The 25,672-nt window shown below is 28.0% G+C and overlaps 4 protein-coding genes and 3 pseudogenes across 4 annotated transcripts; 5 read left to right on the top strand and 2 right to left on the bottom strand.

Annotated features, from left to right (window-relative positions):
- Window positions 1-96: 96 nt before the first annotated feature.
- LOC143221396 (RNA-binding protein 26-like) lies at window positions 97-1,190 on the top strand (the record flags this gene model as incomplete). The annotated part of the gene is made up of 3 exons (XM_076446857.1): window positions 97-584; window positions 671-925; window positions 1,110-1,190. Coding segments are annotated over 3 exons (824 nt in total), but the record flags the coding sequence as incomplete, so codon positions are not given.
- Window positions 1,191-2,650: 1,460 nt separating this feature from the next.
- Window positions 2,651-4,466, bottom strand: LOC143221401 (sodium/bile acid cotransporter 7-like). Its single transcript, XM_076446860.1, has 6 exons — window positions 4,452-4,466; window positions 3,934-4,048; window positions 3,635-3,861; window positions 3,409-3,552; window positions 3,093-3,342; window positions 2,651-2,895 (listed from the first exon to the last, which is right to left on the bottom strand). Exons 1-6 carry the CDS (start codon window positions 4,464-4,466, stop codon window positions 2,651-2,653), a joined length of 996 nt encoding a protein of 331 aa, XP_076302975.1.
- A 3,525-nt stretch (window positions 4,467-7,991) lies between these two features.
- On the bottom strand, window positions 7,992-11,004 carry LOC143221397 (wee1-like protein kinase). Its single transcript, XM_076446858.1, has 4 exons — window positions 10,752-11,004; window positions 9,358-9,676; window positions 8,387-9,269; window positions 7,992-8,306 (listed from the first exon to the last, which is right to left on the bottom strand). Exons 1-4 carry the CDS (start codon window positions 11,002-11,004, stop codon window positions 7,992-7,994), a joined length of 1,770 nt encoding a protein of 589 aa, XP_076302973.1.
- A 1,295-nt stretch (window positions 11,005-12,299) lies between these two features.
- LOC143221400 (prenylated Rab acceptor protein 1-like) lies at window positions 12,300-13,319 on the top strand. The gene is made up of 4 exons (XM_076446859.1): window positions 12,300-12,370; window positions 12,627-12,860; window positions 12,940-13,139; window positions 13,213-13,319. The coding sequence occupies exons 1-4, from the start codon at window positions 12,300-12,302 to the stop codon at window positions 13,317-13,319; spliced, it is 612 nt and encodes a 203-aa protein (XP_076302974.1).
- A 1,163-nt stretch (window positions 13,320-14,482) lies between these two features.
- LOC143221395 (anoctamin-1-like) lies at window positions 14,483-18,910 on the top strand (annotated as a pseudogene).
- A 1,081-nt stretch (window positions 18,911-19,991) lies between these two features.
- Window positions 19,992-22,267, top strand: LOC143221399 (sorting and assembly machinery component 50 homolog; annotated as a pseudogene).
- A 1,589-nt stretch (window positions 22,268-23,856) lies between these two features.
- LOC143221394 (uncharacterized) lies at window positions 23,857-25,666 on the top strand (annotated as a pseudogene).
- The last annotated feature ends 6 nt before the right edge of the window (window positions 25,667-25,672 follow it).

The following is a 25,672-nucleotide window of genomic DNA, read 5'->3' as shown; positions in this document are numbered from 1 at the left end:
CAGCTAAGGAAACGTTAAAGAAAAAACAGGAAGAGAAACGTAAAGAGGCATTAAAATTAACTGCTGATTTACGTAAACGAAAACAAGAATTATTAGATAAGCATTTAATAGAAATTCGAGCTTTAATTGACAAAGCTGAGAAAAATCCAGAACAAAAAGATGCAATTATGACAACGATCAAGACAATGCAGCAATCTATTGATAATTTACGTAAAGATTTAGCTGCGAATGGTCAAATTAGTGGAAACAAAACACAAATCAAATCTAGAGAACAAACTCAAAAAGAGATCTTAGATGCGGAGTTAGATTTAATGACTGCGCAACAAGAAGGACAAGACGCTGGGGAATTGCAAAAGAGATTAAATGAATTACGGGCACAAGCTGCTGCGTTAGGTTTAAACGCCGGTCCAACTGTCGGTAGAGGTACAAGATCCAGTAGAGTTATACGAGGTAGTCATGCATTATCGTATAGGGGTCGTGGTAGAGGGAGTTTTACCCATGTTTCGGTAGATCATAGACCGACGAGTCTTCTAGTCTCTGGTTACGAAACCGAAGAAAAGGCTGAAGTTTTAGAACATTTTCAAGTAAGATTTAAAATTTTTCCAAGTGCGTACATGTTTCTACTTTTATTCATTCGCGCAAATTAATATTTAAATTCTTCGGGTTTCAGAAATTTGGAGAAATAGTGAATCAAATAGTAGATGACGCAACGCCTTCAATTGTAATCAATTTTAAATCAAGAAAAGAAGCTGAGATAGCTTTAGTAAAAGGACGCACATTTCAAGATAGATTGTTATCTATAACATGGGTCTCTGGACACCATCTACACCGTGGTGGTGGTGGTAGTAATACAAACCCATCTGTACAACTTTCTTCACGTTCCGAACAAGAACTACCTACCACCGATGAAGATATTGACATAGAAGTGAGTTCCTAACATTTCAAATTGCGATGTAATTTCTAAATGTTTGGATTTAAATGCGTAATCGTCTGTATTTTATCTTACTTTTATTAAGAACTTTTATTCTTTTCTGATATGTAAATAAATGATAAATATACAAAATATTTTGTTCGTTTTTTGTATGATGCAAACCTTATTTTTGTAACAGGGTAACACCGAAGCACTACTTCTCGAAGAAAATGAAGAAGAAGAAGATGAAGACGGTGAATCGCGAAGCTGGCGGCGATAGCAGCGTCAGCGGAATTCGTGACAAAAATTTGGTACCAGCTACAATGACTGTGTGATGATCTGGGCGAATCAATATATGCTCAGCACTTGCGCCATTGCTGCACTGTCGTTCGATGCATCAAATGCCATGATTTTCACGAAAAAATCAGGTTACGAGCTCATACACGTTATCATGAGTGTTACACTATTTGTTAATATTATTAAATATATACGCATGCGTATTATAACGGTATTATAAAGAAATATACCGTGTCAAGTTGCGCATCGTGAAATAGAAAACAGATATACAAGTTTCCAACAAGAACAAAAAAAAAAAAACTAACCAAATTTATCCCATTATTTGTAGAATAAAATCGCTATGTTTTGTATGGGAAACATCTTATTCTGAATTCAAAGTCCTTTTTCTTTCGTGTGTAGAATTGTGAATTGTCTCTTGTTATTTCTTTCGAGATATATCTATAATAAACAAGTAGCCAGATTTTTAGATATAGGTAGATACTTATAATTTTCAGAAATTTTACAATCGAAAGTGAGGAAGCTATATTTATAATTTGTAAGATACAAATACAATTTATTATATAATTACCACGTAAGATATAGCGTACAACGCTTCGAAGTAGTGTAATTGGTTTTCCTTTTTTACTTTCACTTAATGTACTATTTAAAATTGTTCCTGTAATGATGTACAGTGTAATGTATAATTGTCATGATTTCCTTTTATCAAATGTCAATGAAACTAAGTTGATTAGAATTGAAAAAAACTTATTCATGCATAATTTTACACTAGTTGTTTCAATATATACTGAAAAAAAAAAAAATAATATATAATTGTTACATACAAATTCTTAAAATTAGTTCTCAAGGTAAGTATTAAATCCCGCAATAAATAAATCTCATAAACACCTTGCGTGAAATTTAGAAAGAAAAAATCACAGACTATGTTTCAAAGCCTTTGGCATTTCGTTATACATATGAATAAACTTATTTGATACATTTTGAAAACAATTTTGAGTACAATCCTACCCAATATTTTGTTAAATATTTGATATTTTTAAATTAAATTATGTATATAATTTTCATATAATTTTTTATATATTAAATTTTAAAATCTTAATCTATTTTAAATTTTGTTTATTCCTTAATTCCAAATTTGAACATTAATCTAATAATGTGTATCGAAATACCTCATACTATCGTAAAACTGTTATAACAAATGACTAAAAATAGCATTTTGATTAATCCTTTCACAATTACATTAATACGTTAAAAAATAAAACAAAAAAAAAAAATTATTTTTATTAGGAAGTTATTTTATATAAATCAAACTGTACATATAAAATATATATAATATAAAAAAATTTGCAAAATAATTTGAAAAACAAATAGTATATACATGCAATTTTAAACAAAAGCAGAATACAGAAAAAAAATATTCAAACTAATTACGTAACATATTTTATATTATGGAGATAACCAACCAGCTAATAAACTACCTAACAATAATTGTGCAACTGGTAATATAGATAATGGTAAATTTACTGCTGGACCATGAGCTGAACCATGGTAAGCACCACGTAAAACCCAGCTGCCAAGACCAACCGATTTGTGAGTACTCGTAAAAAGTGCGGCTAACAAGATATTCCGAGGTAACCACCGAGAGCACAAAATCCAACACAAGCAGCTAACAAATAGTTGTCCCACGCAAGCTTGAACATAAAAACATACTAATACCACAGTGAACTAGTAAAAGACATGCCATATCCTGTACTTAAATCAAATTGATAATAATTTGACACATGTAAATTGTATACATACATGCACTAATGAAGGTTATACAACAATTGTGATTATTTATCTAGTTACTAAAAGATTTATATTTCGATATAAATAATAATAAGCTTACCAATTAATACACATAATAATACATCAGTGGCTTGTAAAGAGGATGCATCCACTAATACAGCATCACAAAACCAATGATATGCTGTAGCTAATAGTAATCCTTGAGAAAACCAAGGTGATTTAATTTTGGGACAAATATCATATTTTAAAATGAGAGTTTGAATCATAACACCAATGACTAATGGTAAAATTGTACTATAAATTGTTTCTATTATGTTTACACCAACCAGAGGAGGTGTAGATGCTCCTAACTGAAAAATTGTAATTTGTATATTATGAAAAAAATAGTAATTTAAGTTCCAATAATGCATAAATACCACAAAATATAATAATATTGGAGATATAAATAGTCCACCAAAATGAGATACCAAAGTTATCACAATACTTGTTGATAAATCTGCTTGTGCCAATCGACACAAAACAAAACTTGTATTAAATGGTGGTGGCATACAATAAAGTACCTAAAAGTCAGAAAATTAAAATGAATTATCACCAGTATCTGTAGTAGAATTTTTGAAAATACTTTAATTTTTACTTATTTACTTCCATTCCTTTTAGTAACCACACATTGACATTGGCATAAGTCAATAAACATACTCCAAGTCTCATCAGAAAGGGCATTAAAATATATATGAATATCATTGTAAATATTAAGAGAGAGCCATTGCTTAATGTTAAATAAAGGGTTTTTGGATCACATAATAGGCCTGCTTCTAAATATGTTAAAGGAACAGCAAAATATCGTATAATAATATTTCCATTTAAGATGCCTATAATAAATGATATAAAAATGGTAAAATGTAAATATATAATTATGAAATTAATTATTTAAAAATTAATACCATTTGTTTTACCAAAATGTGGTTTAATAGAGGCAAGCATCATACATAAAAGCATTGATAAAAAATATCCATATCTATATAAAAGTTCATTCTGTTTCTTTTTTGGTTGAACATCCTGTACATGACTTTTTTGCATTTTCATTTAATGTGATATGTGCCTGTAATAATTGATATATATTAATGCGTGTTTATTCTGTAAAATTGATTTGTGTTTTAATAATAAAAGCAAATGATATGTGATCTATACAATGAAAAAGTGTCAATAACAATAAAGGAGATTCAAACCATTTTTGTAAAAAATAGAGTACATCAGTCTACGAGCAAGATCAGCCAGTGTAGCATTTTTTCTGCGTCTTCTTTGAGAAAATTTCATGCACTGTCTCCTTTAAAAGATTTTGTGCGTGCACATTTGGACAAAATACTATATGTACTATAATCCTATTTAAACATGCTTGAAATGTTATAATTAAATAAAGCAAGCATATCTTATTGTCTATAATAATGTATATATTAAATACAATATCTAAATTCATTCATTTATAAATTATTCTATACTATATTTTACCATTGCAGTCTCTGTAAAGTTTGTGAAATATAAATTAAAGGATAAATACACCTGAATTAAAGCAATGCTTATAAAATTTATAATATAAAATATTATGCTGTTCTTTTAATAATTTTGTATTATGCATAAAATTTGTATCATTCATTTTTCAATATTTTTTATGATTTCGATGCTATATGAAATAATGATGCTTTGTGCTAATTAAATTTGATTTGCTTCAAAATATAATTGTATATGTATTTACACATTGTCTCGTTGACAGGTGCTTAAACACAAAAATTGTAGACGAAAGAATAAAACATCATTACGTGACCATAACAAATAAATTCAAATTGTAAACTCTACGATCTATTAACAATTCTTCTAAATACTTCAAGAACATTAATAACAAGTAATTTTATGTAATATTCAATTGCTCTAAATATTTATTAGCCTTAATGGCCAACTATTTAAATAATAAGCGTGCGATGCTCCTTACTGCATCGTATCAAAATATCAGTGTATATAGAATCAAAATGTATTGAGAAACGACTTTTCACTTTTATACGCATGCGTACTTAAAATAAATATTTTCAGTTGCATTGGTTTTTATTATACAATAACGACTTTTCACTTATTTACGCATGCGTACTTAAAATAAACATTTTCAGTTGTATTATTTTTTATTATACAATAATATAATTTTAGTAGAATAAATTTTGCCTAAAAGACTATGAGCCCAAATAAAATTTATATTGCTTGAAGTATTATTAAATTTTGGTTAGCAAAGAGAAATGAATTAACATAAAACAGAAAATTCTAATCAACTTGTAATTCAAATTTTTACAAATACTCAAAAATAAGTGTATAACTGTTCAATTATCATAATAAAATAGAAAATGTAAAAAGCCAACATTTAATATTTTGAGTTTTTATATTTATTTTTAAATATTTTCAAAATTATGTAATATATGAAATAAAAATAAAAATTTATATATTTTGATTTTCTGAAATATTATTTAGTTCTTAATAAATATAACAATGAATAAACAGAACAAATTCATTCATTAATTATTTATTATAATAATAATAATATTAATAATAATAATACAATAATATTAATAATAATAATAATAATAATAATAATAATAATAAGATTAATGAAACAACAGTTCACAGTGCATGTAAATGTGGCATATTACCACAATACTTTACTGCCATAAGTCGGGGTCCACCCTTCCTGGCACACAGTTTGAAGCTTAGATAGCTCCTTTATCAATTATTCACATTTTTTCTTACAAAACTTCGTAACTTTTATACATAGCGCGACCTATGACTACATACAATAACATTGGTTCATAAATGAGGTTGCACACTCAGGAAAATATTTGATCGCATTACCTTTTAACACTGATAATGTAACAGAAAATTTTCGATAAACCCTATTTTTAAGAACCGAATTTATACCGCAAATAAAAGACACAAGTAGTTTGTAACGTAAACTACAACAAAATACCTCATGATATTAAAAACTGCAGTCCAGATCGTTTCATAAACAGTAATGCAAAGCATTACACATGCTAGATTTTCTTTTTTTTTAAATATAAATATTGAAATGCTTCAGTAACACAGATATAAAAAAGATCACATATCAGCATGCTCAGTGACACGAGAATATTAAATCAAGGTACAAAGGCTTTGATTTGTTTATTAGCTAAAAGCCAAATGATTGTACATAAAACATCTAACCGATGCTACTTTATGGAACAAGGATATTCATTAAATGTATTTGTATGATACAGGACTTTGACTTCACTATACTGCAATAAACCATTAGTTTTTGTCATTCTTGATCAAGAAACATAGTGTATTATAAAATAAAAAGTAAAATAAAAAAGTTCATTAACCAATCTGTCCAACATAGCAAAATTTATAGTATCTTTAAATGTGATACACATTTGATAATGAAACGAATACATTTTTTTGTGAATTTTTATATTAGTAAATAGAATAAGAAACATCTAATCAGTATTATATCATATAACACTAATTAGCAATACCACCTATGATAGAAACGCGGATTATTATACATCAGTATTTATTCAATATATATATATATTAAAAACACAAGGGAAACTTGTATATTACGAATTTCAGAGCATGCCAAAGACAATATGACTATAAAAAAATATTATAAAAATAATTTAAACTTAAAACATTTTACGTTCAAAGATTCACCCTTTAATCGTTTGTGATTTTAAGAGTTATTCCCTTATATAAAGAATACACAGAGTGAAATAGTAAGTTTTAGGGCTAGGAATTATGCTTAGATGAAGTTTTATGTCAACTATTTTGATTAAAAAATTATCTCATTATGTTATCAAGACACAAAGTGTATACAGGTAACGTATAATATCGATTTATTCATTATTAATTTAAAGAGCATGTATATCCCTAAAAGATAACGAGTCGTGAAGAAATATACAAATTATTCAATATAATATATTTAGAGTAACAGTCTTCTGCCTGAGTATGAAGAGTACAACAAAGACTTATCTGAATAGTTCTACGAGAATTTGATAATAAACAATGGATAATACAGACATTAATTAATAATTAAACACTAAACAATACACAACACTGAACTATTACTATATGTAAATATCTATGTATAAAAATACAATGTATTTGCAATAAAAAATTTGTCACAATTTACTGTCAGTATTTTGAATTATTTACTACAGTGATTCTTGAACAAAAATTGGAAAAATGAATCTATCATATAATCAAATATCAAAACATTAATTACTAACTGAGATTAAAATATATTTTCATTCCATTTCTGTTAATATTACTTTTCCTTTTTTAATACTGTTTGAACAAACTACAAATGAAAAAAATAGTAATGTCATAAAATAAATACAGATTGTAATCAAATGTATAAAGTAGACGAGTAAAAACTTGTAATAAGACCATTAAAGGCATATAAGGATATATTCAACAAAATTATTCTTATTTTTTTGTAAAGAAATAGATTTTGTTATATTTCATATATTTTGTACGATAAATAAACTAATGATGAACTATAGTAATAATTATTAGATTTTTCAAACCTTATGTACCTATTTTTTTATCTTATATAAGAAAAGATCAAACGTAATATACATAAGTAAATAATATTAAATTACTGTATTATCCACCTAAAAAATTTAAACAAAATAATAAAATGAAAAATATGAATAATTTAGAAGTTACCTGTTCATAATTCTCATATGTAATTCACAACTTATTTTATTAATATAATACCTTCATCGCTGCAAGAGTATACCCGTGGCTATCGTACAATTTCACTCCGTGTACTATCATATACTCTTATTACCAAATATTGATCATAGTTTTACTTATAAACTAGAACTAATTCATATCACAATGTCAAGGCACTTAAAAAAATATGTTTTTCCTTAAGCACCTTTACCCCGCTCCTTTAGTCTGACACAAATATAACACAGAACATTCAAAAGTTTGTAGTGCTATTGCTTCTGTTGACTTTTTTACCCACTACTCGAGACGATGTTCTAGTTGGTGTAGGTCTTAACTTATAACCCCCTGCATTCATTGTGTTATTAATAGCCGCTACATTTGGAGCAATAGTTTTTAGACATTTAGCTGCTTCTTGCAGTTGTTTTGATAGTATTTCATTTTTTAATTTTTCCGCATTCAGTTCCCGCCGAAGTTGTGCTTTTGTTTTATTTCCAAATGGACATAATACTCTATGTTGTATGAGACATATTGCTGATGGTCTCATTTCAGGATTAGGATGAATCATTAACTACAAAAAGAAAGAAATTTAATTAGTTATTGTATAAAATAAAAATATAAGTAGCAAAATAAATTTACAGATGAACTTACTTTAAGTAATTCATTTAAATCACGACTGTAATGTGGTAATTCCTTTAAATTTCCATTTCTGATGTCATGCCATTCAGGTCCATTTTTAGGTAATGGACCTCCACCACCTGCTTCATACACAGTCAATCCCAAAGCAAAAATATCAGCTTTTGGTAAGTGACTAAAGTCTTCGCGTAAAATCTCTGTTGGCAGATATCTACAATCCCCTTCTTCAACTTGAGGGTTATTAACAGATGTAACATGGCCCAAATCTCCTATTTTATAAGTTATTTCTTCTTCTACAGTTTCTTCTTCATCAAAACCATCGTCAGCTGAATCATAATTAACTGCGAGTAACCTTTTTTCTTTAGAAATAAAAATATTTCCAGGTTTAATATCCATGTGTACTAATTGCATGCTATGAATATATCTTAAACCTTCAGCAACATGTAATAACAACTGTCGCATTTCTGCTTCGGTAAAATGCTTTTTTTCTTTCTCTAAGTTCACAATCGCGTCTGCCAGACTACCACCATTACAATATTCGTTTTGAATTATCATATGATTATCTTCTGCCCATGCAGAATAATATCTTACAACATGTTGATGTTTACCAAGTACAGCATGTGCATATACTTCATTTAAGGCATTCTTTTCGTTAATACTTCCAGCTACAGGTTTAATACTTTTTTTAATAGCATAAGTGCATCCATCTAACCGATTAATACACTTATAAACTGAACCAAATTCTCCTGTTCCAATTAAACCAAGTTCATGGAACTCCTGATGATATCGTGGAATATTAGAGTCTTGTAATGCTACACGTTTTGTAGCTTGTTCTATTTCATTGTCAGAATCTTCAGAATCGGCGAGATCGAATTTCGGAATTTGAATATCTGGAGAGCTAATATCAAATAAAAACAAAAGAATCATTATTTTTAAATGAACATTACCATAAAATTTCTTATATTAGATTTTGCTTTAATACTCACCCATTTAGACTACGCTTAGATCTTGTACGCTTCCTCGCAGTTAGTAACATTCCATTTGGTGTAAAAGGATTTACATTTGCAGCAGGTTTGTCAGATTTGTTTTGGTAATTACAAGGCCTAGGTTTGTCTAATGAAAATAGTCTGGTACATTTAGAAGGAAATGGAGTATGTATCGCACTCTTTTCCATTAGAGTTTTTGGAGTAGCAGGAGAATCAAAAAGTCGTAAAGCTCTAACACGTTTATAAGGAGGACTGCATGCCATTGATATTTTTTGAGAACATATATTTTCACGAGGAGGAATCCTAATTCTAGATGTACCTGCAATTCATATTTTTAAAAGCATATATTATATTTTATAGAATAAAATTTCTTTGTGTACTCAAATCATACAATCACAAAGTTATATACAATGTGTTTAAAATTTTATAATTAATTTTCATGTTACTTAATTCTTGTTCTTAAATCTTTTGATTTATATATTTATTTATATTTTATAGTACCAAAGTTTAGTAAATAAATAAGTTCATTAAATAAAATAAACAACGTGTATCTATATATTTTCACTTAATTTTTTATAAAAAGATATTTGTATGCTATCTATAAATACAAAAGTTGAATGTTTATTAATAATAGCATAAACTAGGTTTTAATTAACATAAAATAACTTATACATGTACAAAAATGTACTATTCTAAAAAAATATTCTGTACAAATTTCATTTGAAATCAAAATATACGAAATTGTATATATGTATAATATACATGTTTTAATTATCCCTACATAAAATAGATATTAAAAAAAAATCTGGGGTAATAACAGTACACAGTACAATTGTGTTTACTGATTACTTCTTAATCTGTTTTCTTTCTTTCTTTTTTTCTGTTAATTATAGAAATAGATGCATGATGCAAAACAATTGTCTAACAAAAATATCAATTTTTCTACATCATGCATAACAAAATCATCTAAAACAATAATGTAACTTTCCAATGTATATATAGAAAGAAATATGTATAAAATACATAATTTTGAAGTACAAAAAATAAAATAATAAATACATATAGTAATATTGATAAAGAAAAAACAATTCAAGGTTTTAATACAATCATTTTTAGTTACAAAACATAAAACTTATAGTAATAATTAAAAAAGAGAAAAGAAGATTACATTACAGAATAAACATCTTAAAAACATAACAACATGCAATACAAAATGAAAATTACAATACAAATAAAAATTATAGTAAAATGTTTCAAAACAAAGTTATAACTTTTGATACAAAATTATTTGTAAACAAAACATATAGCAACAAAGAATACCTTTAAATATGTGGCAGTCAGGATGCTATATAAAAGCAGCTCATAAAAGGTGAGAAACTGAAAATTGTACTAACCTGTCACGTTACTGATCGGAGTCTTATTGTTATTAATTGGCACAGATTGGTTACTTTCACTGTCACTACAATCCATTATATTACTAAAGGACAGTTTTCTTGGCTGAAGTGGGGGTGAACATCCAAGATCCTCTGCCGAAGAATCTAAAATATCGTCAACATCACAACCAGAGCTGTTCGTCCGACAGCTGATGTTCAGCTCCTCGTCCTGAATGTCGCATGCGTCGAAATGCAACTTTTGTGCGACTTCCATGTCTTTAAACTGTCACCATAAGTTTCCTTGCATGCAACTATCTTGTATACACTGGTAATACTAAACTGAAATAGGTACTAATTACTAAATCTTATCAATTATGTTTCAAGACCTTCATTCAAACAATCGCTCGTACCACGCTACGTTCGTTATGGCGGGTGGCCCGATGTTACTTGGGAAATTAAAGGCGACCAATCAGAAGCTTCTTTGAGAACGAGAAGCTATTGAATTTGATATAACGCGTTCTCCTATTGGTTGTGATTACTCACAATGGTAGTACATAGTAGCGTCATCTGCACACATTTTCGAGGGTGAAACCATTCTCGGTAAAATTCTAAAAACTTTATGTCGCACTTTATTCTTTGAAAGTTCCACACGAATTCGAAGGACACTTAAAATAGGCGATGATCTTCCATCGAATAATGGACGAAAACAACTTTCGCCTCTACACTGATGATCTCATTCACCATTTGGAAATCTTATGCTTCTGTAACAAATAAAGCCACATGTTAATGTTATTAACAAATTAAATTATTAACACATGATTAAAATACATAAATTAGTAATTAGGAAAAATATAAATATATAAAGTAAAATTAACTATGAATTTTAGAATTACGAATTTTTACGAAGAAAATATCGTGCAAAGTTCAATTGAATTTAGTTATATAAAATTAATTTAAACAAACGTGATTGCAATGCTTATTAATTGTGAAAATATAAGGTATTTTTCTAACATTTTACTTCTTTCATAATCTTCAAGAAATCCAGGCAAAATGATGTATAATCTGATTTCTAGTAGAAGAAGAAAGTAAAATAAATGCTTAATTTAAAAGCAAAATTCAATAAGAAATAACATGCAGTGAACGTATTATGAAGCAGGATGAACAAGAAAGATATTTTTTTATCTGTTAAGTGAAAACATCCAAAACTCACGTAAGAAAGGGAAAATCTTTTGCGTCTTTTACCTTATTCAGACAAAGAGCCCTTTTCGTGAAAGAAGTTTTACGGAGGCAGTGAAAGAATTTTTATCGAGCAGCTGCAACCTGTAGCGTTTGTATGCGCGAACACTGGCTTGTGTTGGTGTAGTGGTGTCGGTGGTAGGGGTAACATAGTAGTTCGATGTGCGATATGATGGGAATTTTACTGCCTACGACGGGTTTTTTCTAAAACGAGGCTGCAGACGCCACGCGGTGGGGATGCGAGGCTCCACGTAAAAAAGTAAAACAGAGAGAATAGTCTTTTCTTTGTCACGCGTATCCATTCCCGAAAGGTCTGAGCATTAAAAAAGGAGAATGGCAGACATGGAAATTGAGGTCGCGGGTGGTATGCAAATACCACAGCAAAAACAAAAATCGAGCACTGGGTAATCTTTGAATACATAATAGATAGATACGATAATCCAAAATAGTATGATAAATATTTTTTATTTAACCTACAGAGATATGATGAATCTGACATTGACATCTTGTTGACAGTTATTGGTTAATTTAAGTTACCATATTTTGAATGATAACTTTTTTGTAATTAGACTTTTCAAACCTTTCTTCATTTATTATTAATATTAAGAAAATAATAAAATGTTACTAAATCATATAAATATATTTTATTTTGTTATTTAGGCTGGAATTCCTACAGATACCACAATTTGCACTCAGTAATATAGGATATTCACAAGCTCACGAATGGATTGAACATAGAAAAGCAAACATCAGACCATGGTCTTTATTTCTTAATACAAGTAATATAAGACCTCCACCTAGTTTGCTAAGATTGAGTAAAAGAATTGTGAGAAATATTGAGTATTTCCAGAGCAATTATTTATTTGTGTTTATTGGATTAGTTATATATTGCTTGTAAGATTTATTACATTAAATTTATTTTTGTACTTTAATATAATGTTTTTTCGTGCTAAAATAAATGTCCAACATTTAGGATTACATCGCCATTATTACTACTTGCTGTTGCTGTATCTCTTGGAACTTGTTATAAGGTTTCACAGCGTCATGCTAAACAGGCACTCACAATATTGAATCATAAATTAACGTTAGCTCAAGTTTTTTCTTTGGTAGGAGTTTGTTCGCTACCAATCTTTTATTTGGTTGGTGCTGGTGCAGCTCTCTTCTGGGTTCTTGGTAAATAAAACAAATGTACAATATTTTCACCTAAATATAATACAAGATTATTTTTACCTAAATTTTATTTCAGGTGTATCTTGGTTTGTAATAACATTACATGCAGCATTCTATAATATTGACTCTGTATTATGTCCAGGAGAAGATGAACTTAATTCATTAGTTATGCAAGAAGTATGATATATATTATAACAATGTGTATAATGAAATTAAACTTTACATGATGCGTAAAGTAAAAATAATATTGAATAACATACATATATATCAAACGAAGAGTCTTTACACATTATTTACTTTTATTATTGAAAGAACCAAAGAATAATTTTGTACTATTACTATCTTACAAAAATTTATTTGTATTTGTAATTTGAAATCAAATAAAGTATTAAATTATTTTTGTTGTATTTGTATAAAGTCCTGTAATAAAAGAAAAAGTATTCTTTTAACACTATCTTTTTGTTAATAGCTTAATAATATTAAAAATTGTATATTTTATAAAATTTACAAATGTTACTGTTAACATCGTTTAATAACCAAGAAATTTATATTTCATTGATATTTGCTAAGAAGGGGCCTTTTGGTTAATTTTTTGTAGAATTTATATGAATTAAATTAATAAACAGTTTATATGATGTCACATTATATGAACCACGTGATCATGTTCAACACTGTGCTTCGCTAATATGTAATATGATTCATGAAAATTATTACGATTTTAACATTACATACATTTTATAAGTATTGCAATAATAAAATTAATGCACTAAAGTACATCATGTTTGTAAAAATATATATTAATTAATTGAAAAAAAATTATAGTTTTTAACAAATGTGTAGTAGTGAAGCAGGTTAAAAGTACATACACAATGGAATTACATATCGACAATTTCCTTTTACATATCTGAACAGCATCCGGAATTAAAGATTTCAGATGAAAACACGGAAATTTTGTAAGAATATTGCATATTTTAATTACTGCTTTTTCTATAGAAAGTTTAATACACATTAAGTCTAGTTTTACACAAAATTAACAATACAATATTATTTTGCTGTGTCATTTTATATCACGTTATAATTTATTTATCATTTAGTCATTAGAGTTGAAACAGTAAAATATAAACATAGATTAAAGAAATTATAATATAATCCTTGACCATTTTAATTGCTTGTTTAATAATATTATTTTATTTTATTATAACATAGAGTTGCATAAAATACATTTATAATATATGGATTTTAGAATAGTTTTATGAATAAATACATTTTTTTTATTTGGCTTGCATGTAGTATATGTTGTTTGATTCAAATAAGTAGGATTTAAATACTGACCAATTCAATTAAAAATGAAAGAGGATGACGACGAAGTTTATGTACCATGGATACAAGATTATAAAAATAATACATCTGAAGCAGATCTTTATCGATCGATACAAAGTAATTTAAATGCAGAATCTGTGCAAAGTTTATATCAAAGTGTATATAATGCTTCAGCGAATGATAGTGAAAGCATGAGCACCTTAAATAATATACTTAGTGCAATATCAATGGAAGATTTAACAGCTCCTAACACTGGTACCAATGAAACAACCATTGAAGGTAGTTGTACAGATTTAAGAAACAGCGAAAGAAGTTCAAGATCGGTAAAGCTAAATTTATGATTGTATAAATATTTCAAGGATAATACAACTATAAATGAAATTATTAATTATAAAATATTAATTGTTCTGTTTTGCAGGTTTCAAAGGGAGGTACAGTATTTAGTTTATATTTTCATGATGAAGTTCGTACAATTGATTTTATACTTGTCTGGGATGAATACAATGTAGAAGCGCAAAAATATCACTGTACTGAGTACAGACGTGTAAGTATATGTATAAAAATGTAATTTATGTATCTAACATCTCTTTTTAATATTTAGGTATTTGAAAAAAATTTGGAGAAAGAAGGTTTACAGTTGGAATATGAACAAGCAGAACCAAATGGTCTACATTTTATAAAAATTCATGCACCTCGTGAAGTATTAAGACGGTATGCTGAAATATTAAAACTTAGACTGCCAATGAAGGAATTATCTGGCATGATAATTCCTGAAAATCGTAGTAATACATTAATCGAGGAAGTCAATTCATTATTTAAGAGAATTATGAAAAAATATTATGTTGATGAAACAATATTTCCTACACTAAAACATAATTTTACGGCTGTTTATAGCCGTGATAAAGAATACTTATTTAGTTTGGATTCGCCAAACTTTTTTACTGCTGCAACACGTGCCAGAATTGTACAGTTTATTTTAGATAGAACCAGATTTACTGAAACCAAGGATGATGATTTTGCATTTGGAATAGAAAGGTTGATTTCAGAAAAAGCATATGTGGCTGCATACCCTCTTCATGATGTAAGCTATATTTCTTACTTTTTTTTATTGTATATTTTAAATTCTATATCTATTGTATTTATTTCTATTTATGTCTAAAATTAAATATACATAAATATACTTATATTTTCTTCAGAAACATTATTAAAGTTAGGAAGTAGGTATGTCTATGTACCCTAATATCGACAAACTTTATTGTTTTTCATTTGCCTATTTTATACCTCTGCTCGCACCTCCTAAACAATCGATTATCTATAGAAAATTTTATGGAGAAGGAACCTTAATAACTGAACGGCTAGCCTCTTGTCTTCAAATGCAACCACCCTGCTTGACTTTATATTAGGCACAAAGCGGTTTATAGGATTTTCGTGTCTTGCCCTAATCCGCTTTTATGTCTTTACTCAGAAACAGTACAGTTATCAAGCAGGGTACTCAGGTATGAATGTTCAATATGGCCACCTGGTTTTTTTATTGCCCTTTTGTCGATCCTTTCTTAGTGTAGATATATAAGATAATAAAACTGTAGTTAGGTATCGAATCTTTCGTTAAATTACACTAATCTGAGCTTAAAAATGGACAAAATTTTATAATAAGCTCGCGCCTTTAGGGGCCGGACACCGTATTATATCTGTACCCTCTTAATACTTGTCTTGCCCTTTATACCTGTAGGATTAGCGAATATACCGTTAACACGCCTTCGTATTAACGGTTCACTAAGAGGAGTGAATTTATCTTTATTATAAAGCAGGAATTAAAATATATTGTTAACTAAATTATACCTAATATTTTTTACCATGCTTTTATTTTAAATAAAATTATATTTAAAATGCAGTGTTTTTTTAATTTTAGGGTGATTTACAAGCACCGGATTCTATGAGATATCTTTTATATAAAGAATGGGCATGTCTGAGAAAATGTCTTCATTATCAACCACTCGATTATATCAAAGAGTATTTTGGAGTAAAAATTGGACTTTATTTTGCTTGGCTCGGTTTTTATACCCATATGTTGATACCCGCTAGTATCGTAGGCCTTTTATGCTTCATATACAGTTGCGCAACTTTGTATTCTAACGAACCAAGCGAAGATATTTGCAATGGTAATGATACCATCGAAATGTGTCCCTTATGTGATCATTTTTGTGGATATTGGAATTTGAAAGAAACATGTTTACACGCAAGGATTACGTATTTATTTGATAATCCATCTACCGTGTTTTTCTCTATATTTATGTCATTATGGGGTATGTGACATTATTTTCAATATTTATATAATATGTTTTATAGTTATAGAATATAAATTTCGTTATCGTTTTTTATTAGCTACTTTGTTTTTGGAATTGTGGAAACGATATTCGGCAGAAATAACACACAGATGGGATTTGACTGGTTTGGATGCTCAAGAGGAACACCCTCGTCCTCAGTACTTAGCACGCTTGGCACATATAAAAAAAAAGTCGCTCAATACTATTACAAATACGGAAGAACCAAAGGTTCCCTTTTGGAAGATGAAAGTTCCCGCCACAATTTTAAGTTTTTCCGTCGTTCTGTTGCTGGTTTGTGTACATTTGAAATAAAAAAGGAAGAAATATAAATGAAAAATAAATTCTTCAAAGAAGAATCATAATTATTTATTTTATATCACAGATTGCAATAGCAATGGCAGCTGTGTTAGGTGTTGTTCTATATAGAATGTCAGTTTTAACTGCCTTAAGTGTTTATGGTCATCCCATGGTAACGAGTTATGCAATATTATTTACAACAGCTACTGCAGCTAGCATTAATTTGTGTTGTATTATAGTATTTAACTGGGTCTATGTTTGGCTAGCTGAATATTTAACAGAGGTACATTGTTATAATAACGACATATCTTTGTTCTTTTTATGATATGTATTTTTATTTTTGCAGATTGAACTGCTTCAGATTGAACTGCTTCGAACCCAAACTGAATTTGATGATAGTTTAACACTAAAAATTTATCTACTCGAATTTGTTAACTACTATGCTTCCATATTTTATATAGCTTTTTTTAAAGGAAAATTCGTTGGTTATCCGGGTAATTATAATCGTTTCTTTGAATACCGACAAGAAGAATGTGGACCTGGTGGCTGCCTTATGGAATTATGCATACAATTAAGCATTATCATGATTGGCAAGCAGACCATGAATACGATATTAGAAATGTTGTTTCCATTATTTTACAAATGGTTAAATACATTAAAAGTACATGTTGGAATGAAAACAAAAAATGGACAAAAAAAAAGTTACTGCTAGGAAATACCTCCAATGGATCAAGGATTATAAATTAGTAGAATGGGGTCCAAGAAGTTTATTTCCTGAGTATTTAGAAATGGGTAACGGTATTAAATTTATGAAAACTTATTACATGTATTTATATTTAATTTAAACTTCAATATTTTATTTATTACAGTGCTACAATATGGATTTGTTACTATCTTTGTTGCTGCATTTCCACTAGCCCCATTTTTTGCATTATTAAATAATGTTTTTGAAATGCGATTAGACGCAAAAAAAATTATTAACGATGTATAGAAGACCAGTTGGACAACGTGTTATAGATATAGGTATATGGTACCGTATTCTTGGTTCCATTTCTAAGTTATCTGTCATAACTAATGTGAGTTTATATGTTCATAAATGATATTTTGTATAAGTAATATAGTTTTTTAATATATTAATATAATTAAAATGTTTTAGGCATTCATCATAGCTTTTACTTCAAACTTTATACCAAGATTAGTTTATCGAATAACTGTCTCTGATAATTATTCTCTTGAAGGATTTTTTAGAACATTCTCTTTCCAAGTTCAATACAAGTGACTTAAAAAATGGTACTGAGCCATTTTCGCTACCTACCCATGAGCAGATTGAAATATGTAAATATCCAGATTATAGAGAACCCCCAGATTCGCCAAAACAAATATCAATATACAATTATGTTTTTGGCACGTACTTGCAGCGAGACTAGCGTTTTATTGTTGTATTTGAGGTATTTCTACATCAAGAATGTAATATTAAAAATTTAAATTTTTATAATTAACGAAAATAATATTTTCCAGAATATTGTTTGCCTTTGTAATGATACTTGTACGATGGTGTATTCCCGATATGAATCCAAAGTTAAGAGATAAAATACGACGTGAGGCGTATATAACTAATGAAATAATTATTCATCAAGAAGCGCTTCGTGCTTGTGGAAGGTCGGCTGATGTAGATACAAATCAGCATTTTATTACAATAAATGATGACGTAAATCGGTGGGTCTAGGGTTATGAGAAATAGTTTATCTAATTCTGAAATTTGATTTAGAAGTTCATGGGAGTCCTGTGTCACCAGCTAATCCACATTCACGAGTTGGTCCTGCCGCACTATGATCACTTTTTAGATCAAATAAATATCAATAGAAAGTTATAACTGTGATACTAGTCACGCTTCCATGATCAAAAGAATTGATAAATACATTAACAGCAAAAGAAGATATTAAACACAATATTTTATATATATCAAAGTAGATATATATTTTTATGATTGAGTATTTAATATGGAGGAAATATTCTCATTGTCATAATCTTTAATCTTTTATATCTGTATTGTATTGTATAATTCACATATGTATATATGAGTTTGTTCTTTAAAATTGGAAAGAAAATACTACTCTATATTTTGTGTCGAATTATCTATTTAATTAAGAAAAATACTTTGTAGTGCAATTTATTTATTTAATTACGCTTGTGACATCAAATTATAAATTACATTTGTTAATGTTTTCAGAATTTATTAGCATAAACTTTAAAAAAATTTAATTTCATAATTAATAGATTTCCTCTTCTTAAAGTTCCTAAAGATAATTGTTTCAACATATAGATGTAATTTTTAAACATAAATTTACTGTGTTACATTTATGTAAAATATGTCAATTTTTTATTGTTAAACAGTAATGAGATTTTTCAATATATTAATAACATACATTGTTACTAATGTTACAGCAAACTCTACATTCATTATATACGAACTAATTGCAATGATAATACCATAATTTTAAGATTATACCTAAATATATTTGCATATATTATTTTTATGAATTGGTAATATGTATGTAAGTTTTAAATTATGTAATATAACTGAAATAAAAGACTATAAAACGAAAATTGTTATTGAATAATTATATAAATACTTTTATACAATTAAAATTTGTAATTTCGTAAGTTTAAATTTATGTAATTCTATGTTACTATTATATTATTATTCTCTGTTATTGAAAGTATTATATTGCAGAGGGCGATATCGTAAAATCGGTGTTGAGAATGCCGCATTGCTTATTCTCAATCATTCTGAATATTTGATTAAAAAGTTTACAATTATTTTTTCTTAAACATTAAAAGAGGTTTAACAAAATTTAGTATAATATTTTTAATGTGAATCTTTATGTAAACAATAAAAATTAATTTAAAAAAAATGGGAACTGTTCATGCAATGGTACGTACTTATTATTAGAAAATTACGGTATAACCTAAAATTAAAACTATTAATTTACACTATGAGTAATTTCTAATAATAATTTGTAACAGTGTAGTTTTGAATATAATAATTGTATTAGATGTTTTATTAAATTTGTGCATAATATAAAATATTATTTACTATATTTCATTAAATTAGTTTTAATTAAATTCTTTTCGTTAGTATTTCACGTGTTTTATTATTTCAGAATTCTAATATGTCTCGAAATGTAAATGAAACTTCCAGTAATAGTAATGAAAGACAAAATTTAAAAAAACATGATCCTGTAAGTAATATTTGCATATTTTGATTTAAAGTTTTTTTGCTATTTTGGATAGAAAATTTTTAAACATTTTCTTTATATATGAAAAATATATAAAAACTTACAACTATTGTTTTTCCTATTATTTCCATGAGAAGATGAATTTATATCAAAAACAGCAAGAGGAACTCATTTGATTTTCATTCAGTGAAGGTATATTTATTAACACAAAATATAAAATATTAATTTTATTTATATAAATTACTAAGTCAAATCTTACTGTCTCATAAATTAGGCAAGAGTCGATAGAATAATGTTGATGGACTTATGAGAACAAAAGATGATATAATAAAATCTCCAAGTAAAAGAACTGTTTAAAGCTCAAGATTTTTATGATGTTATCTTACATGCTTATAAAGTACGAGAAAAGCTAAAAGGTTTAGGATGTTTTGGGAATATTGGAATTTACATTGATACCAGTCAAGGTCCTCATGCTACCCAGAAGGTGTTGAAGTGGGTCTATATAATTACACACTAATTCAACAAAAAATAAGTAATTTCTCAGATTTAATTTTCAGTTCACTCATAAATCATTTCTTTAATAATTAGCTTATATTCTAATAAGAAATTTTAAAGCATATGCTTTTCCAGGTTTACCTTCATTGTACATGAAATGAAACGCTTAACAGGTGGAATTAGTACTATGGTTGGAAATAATGAAGGTTCGGTTATGGTTCAAGCAAAAGCACCTAATTTGTTTGGAAGAGGAGAACGTGTTCAGATGGAATACTCTCATGGTTCAAAAAATTCAACTAATATGAGTATATCTGCTGTTAAACCATTTGCACACAATTGGCTTCATACAGTGTATGTAATACTGTTCTATTTTTAAAATTAATGTTAGAAATAAATATTCTTGAAATTTACGACTAATATATAATTTAATTCTTTTTATAGATTAACTGGTAGCATCTTTAACACATCCAGTTGGTTTCCAAGGTCTGGTTTTAGTCAATGTGATAAAGGTCTTTTGTTAGATATTGCTCTCAATCCTAATGGAAGTTTATTAAAGCACAATTACAGTATGAAGCCACATACAGACAAATTTCTCCTTCTAAACAAACGTCGCTTGATGTTCGTAAGCAATGCGGTCCAAATTTGAAATCTGCATTGCGACATATTTGTTCTATTGATAAAAGAGATTCATCAATATTTCCCACTATGGGAAATTTTGTACAGTTTTCATCAGAAGTAGCTGGTCTTGGTGGAGATATTGGATTTGGTTAAAAATGAATTTACCATGCAAACTAATTGGACACCACATGAATTATTAGCAAGTATTTTTGAATTCAAAATCAGATTAAACTTTTAAATAATTTATCTCCTATACAATTTGTCTGATTATAGAAATTTCATTAGACCTTCCAGCTGGGTTTCAATCTGGATGGCTTCAAGGAATCAGCAATGACTTGAAAATCAATATTGCTGATCAATTTTTCCTGGGTGGACCATTGAATCTTAGAGGATTTAATATGAGAGGCTGTGGACCTCGTACTAATGAGATTTTATTGGTGGCGATGCATATTGGGCAGTTGCTCTTCATTTATACACACCATTGCCATTTAGACCTGGTTGTAATGGTATTGGTGATCTGTTTAAGTTTGCATGGTTTTATTAACGGTGGAAAATGTATCGAATTTCACTTTCAAATTTGGTAACTTTTCAAATATTTTGTGTTTTAATTTTTAACTAATATGAAAAATATAAGAATGAGCAATTTTTTTTCTATTTGCAGCTAAGGAAAATATGAAAATTTTTTAAAGAAAATGTCCGTTGTGCGGTTGGTGGAGGTATTGCAATGAAAGTTGGAAATATAGCAAGAGTAGAGTTAAATCTAGTTATGCCTTTATTATTTAACAAAAGCGATATATTGGAACAATTTCAACTCGGAATTGGTCTACAATACTTATAAATAATTCCTATTTTGGGGTAGTAAATTATATATCCTGCATTATTTTTATGTGAATCATATGCATTTAATGTAAAATAAATTACATTTATAAATTTATTATTCTTATGACAGTACATTCTAATGCCATTAGAATTAAGTATTAGGAGAAACATTTCCAATAAAAGTTATTACAAATCATATTTCTGAATCTTTTAATATTTTTTTTTTTTTTTGTATCAAATTTGTTTATATAGTATGTTATATATAGTATGATTAAATGTATTTTATATATTGCACCAAACACGTATTGTGCTATAGTTTCCTAAGAAATAGCAAAAGATTTCGTCATTTAAGGTATGATTCATTTACATTCTGCATATATGTTGAAAAAAAAATTGTATAATTTATTGCATTCTTCAATTATTTTGTCGAATTATTGTTTTGATTATTATTATATAATTAATAATGAAAAAAATATACATGAAATATATATGGTATTTCGTAAAATTCTATAATATTCTTTAATTTCAAAGATTATGCAAAATCAATCCATATAAGTATTTAATATTTTATCTCCCATTAATTGATAGCATAAATGTGAATCGCCGTTACAGTAGCGCCTCTACTGTAACTGAGTTATAAATGACCCATGCAGCATCTAGTTGAAAATGGCCGCTTAAAAGGTTATCGTTAAATGTGTATTGAGATAATGTGTCACTTTACAATGGAATCCTTCGAAATTATTGAAGAATCAAAGCAAAATATTGTATCTGAAGTAACAAGATTTATCGAAAATTCATTGTTAAGATATAAAAAGTGTAATACAGTGGAAAATCAGTTGTCATATTGCAAGCAAAATATCCTACGTGATTATAGTTGTCACAGTTGTGGTGGAGGCTATCTTTGTTGTATGTATGAGTGAAAACATTTTGGCTGAATTATACCATTATTATGTGTAATATTAAATTATAATAATGCCATTATGATCATACTAAAGTTTGAATAATATTTCGGATTTGAATATACAATTATTTAATAATTCCTAATCTTAATAAATATCTAAAATATATGTGATAAATTCACGGAGTTGCATCGTGAATATAAACGTTATATTGATTTCAAACATATTTCCAGAAATGTGAAAATGAAGTTTAACATTTTTGTTAGTTATTTAAATACTTGGTATTGAAATTATAAAGTTAGTAAAATATGAAGTTCTTATATTGAAAATCAGTATACACATCTTATGAAATTAAAATTAAAACAAAATACGTGGTAATTTATAATTTTGACAATTTTTAAGTTATAATAAGGTAAAATTTATTTTGTAAGATATTGAATAATTTTTTAAAGTTATAGCTTACTAAACAAGTTATGAACCAATATTTTTAATATGTTAAATTTGATTTTACAGCTAAACAAAGGAGATCTATGAGAATTGAGAGAGGTTGTACAGTACCAGTGTGCTGAATAATGTATGTAATCAAATTTAAATTATATGATTTAAAAAAATTTAAATTTGATTTCTTAAGTATAATATTTTTTTTGTAGTATTTTTGCTTCCTTGTTAAAACATGTGTTCTATGTAAAGTTCACCTGCAAAAATCATAATGGAGAAGGTATATCCAATGAACAATACATTAAATGGGGAGGAGAAACATGTCAAGCCCAAAAAAAGGAATATGTTTCACAGTGTCTTTAATGCTTTGAATGTAGTTTGGGAACAATTTTCTAAAGTTCCTGCTTCAATTCATAGCAAGCATTAACTACCCAATTATCGGTAACAGTTGTGAACAATGAGACATAATTTCACTTGATTTTTTTAAAAATTTGACAAATAAAACAGAACCATTAAATACTGATAACGTGTACATTCACAATACTCAAGTAAAAGAATCTTTAAATATTGTTGAGAGAATTCATACTGATACATTTAATGAAAAGAAATCTTACATGGGAAAAATTTTGAATGGGATATGAAAGATAGTTTCAATTTTAATTATGAGTATATGATAACAAGAACAACATTGCAAACAGATCTGATAAAGAGGAATCAAGTGTCCAGGAGAATATTGAAGATACTACAAATGGTTGCAATTATTTAATACCTGCTCATAAATTTGAACAAAATAAGTGAAGAGGAATTATTTGAAATATATGTTGTCCAATATAAATACACAAAAAATGTATGCTAGGGAAAAATTATTATAACATTGAAGATAATTATAGTAGAAATACTTTGAATAAGGGACAATTATTTAATTGTATTAACAACAACGTGAATGATAAGATGATTATGAACATGGAACTTCATTTTTAACGTCGTAGTACAAATACATTAAGTATACAGTCAGTTCAACAAATTACAGTGTCTAATATGTTTTCAAAGATGTTACAAAAGGTTTTTAATGGTATAACAGATCGATTTTGTAGAACAGACTTTGTTGAATCAGATGTTTACAATGAAACGATCATTTTCACCTAACCAACGAAGAAAACTTAATGCTGTGGCAAAAGGTAGAGGTCGAGGACGAGCAAAGTCACAGCTAAGACGTTCAGGAGTTAGTCAAACGAGACACCGAAAGGAACGTATTAAGCATGACATTGCTGTAGACATAGAAAGTGATTTAGAAACTGGCAAGAGCTTCAAATGTATCATACAATGGAAAGTTTTCAATCACAAGACTGTTTTAGTTTAGATGAAGATGCAGTAGATGCTGTACAACATATTATGAAGGAAACAGTGGATCCTCTGACATATACTTTAGCAGATATAAAACCTAAAATTCAGAAACCAACAAGCACGCCACAAAACGTTGATCAAGGAGTACCTAAATTTTCTGCAAAAATGAGAAGCATACCTGAATGTATGGAACAAACAAATATTTTTGAAGACGATTTTCTTGAAAATAGGTACAATTTTCAAAAGAATACATTTCGACCACGTTTAATATCAGAAAGTTCTATTGATTCAGAAGATAGTTATTGTATAGTATTTTGAAACAGGTTTCTGAAATAACTTGCACAAGTGACCTTGATGATAATGAAGAGATTGATGTAGATCAAACAAGCGAAGGAAGCGACGTAGTTCGAACAAGTGAATATGAAGAAACATGTAAACATGAAGGATCTATATCTCCAGTTCAAAAAGTAATTATTAATTTACTATTTAAATTGCTTATTACAGTCCTGTGATAATAAGAACGAGATTTTTATTGAGGTAAAATTTAATTTAAATCCGATGATTCACATAATGTGTGAAATGGGATTATGCGTATCGTGCAGCTCGGAAAGGTCCATGGGAGGAAATGGCTAGAGATAGAGAACGATTTAGAGGCCGTATAAAGTGTATAGAACGTGTTCTTAATCCAATATTAACTATTCAACACAGAAATCATATTTGGCAAGAACGATTTGCACTTACCG

Source organism: Lasioglossum baleicum, unplaced genomic scaffold (assembly GCF_051020765.1).
Source record: "Lasioglossum baleicum unplaced genomic scaffold, iyLasBale1 scaffold2359, whole genome shotgun sequence".
In the NCBI taxonomy this organism is placed as follows: domain Eukaryota; kingdom Metazoa; phylum Arthropoda; class Insecta; order Hymenoptera; family Halictidae; genus Lasioglossum; species Lasioglossum baleicum.
This window is presented reverse-complemented; position numbering and strand designations above follow the sequence as displayed.

Coding starts and splice junctions, on each gene's coding strand:
- LOC143221401 (XM_076446860.1), bottom strand. Junction 3,553..3,634: donor GGTTACTAAAAGGAATGGAA/GTAAATAAGTAA, acceptor TCTGACTTTTAG/GTACTTTATTGTATGCCACC. Junction 3,343..3,408: donor CAATATTATTATATTTTGTG/GTATTTATGCAT, acceptor ACAATTTTTCAG/TTAGGAGCATCTACACCTCC.
- LOC143221397 (XM_076446858.1), bottom strand. CDS start 11,004: ATGGAAGTCGCACAAAAGTTGCATTTCGACGCATGCGACATTCAGGAC. Junction 9,270..9,357: donor TCTAAGCGTAGTCTAAATGG/GTGAGTATTAAA, acceptor ATTTGATATTAG/CTCTCCAGATATTCAAATTC. Junction 8,307..8,386: donor ATTTAAATGAATTACTTAAA/GTAAGTTCATCT, acceptor TTCTTTTTGTAG/TTAATGATTCATCCTAATCC.
- LOC143221400 (XM_076446859.1), top strand. CDS start 12,300: ATGGCAGACATGGAAATTGAGGTCGCGGGTGGTATGCAAATACCACAG. Junction 12,371..12,626: donor AAACAAAAATCGAGCACTGG/GTAATCTTTGAA, acceptor TTTGTTATTTAG/GCTGGAATTCCTACAGATAC. Junction 13,140..13,212: donor AGCTCTCTTCTGGGTTCTTG/GTAAATAAAACA, acceptor ATTTTATTTCAG/GTGTATCTTGGTTTGTAATA.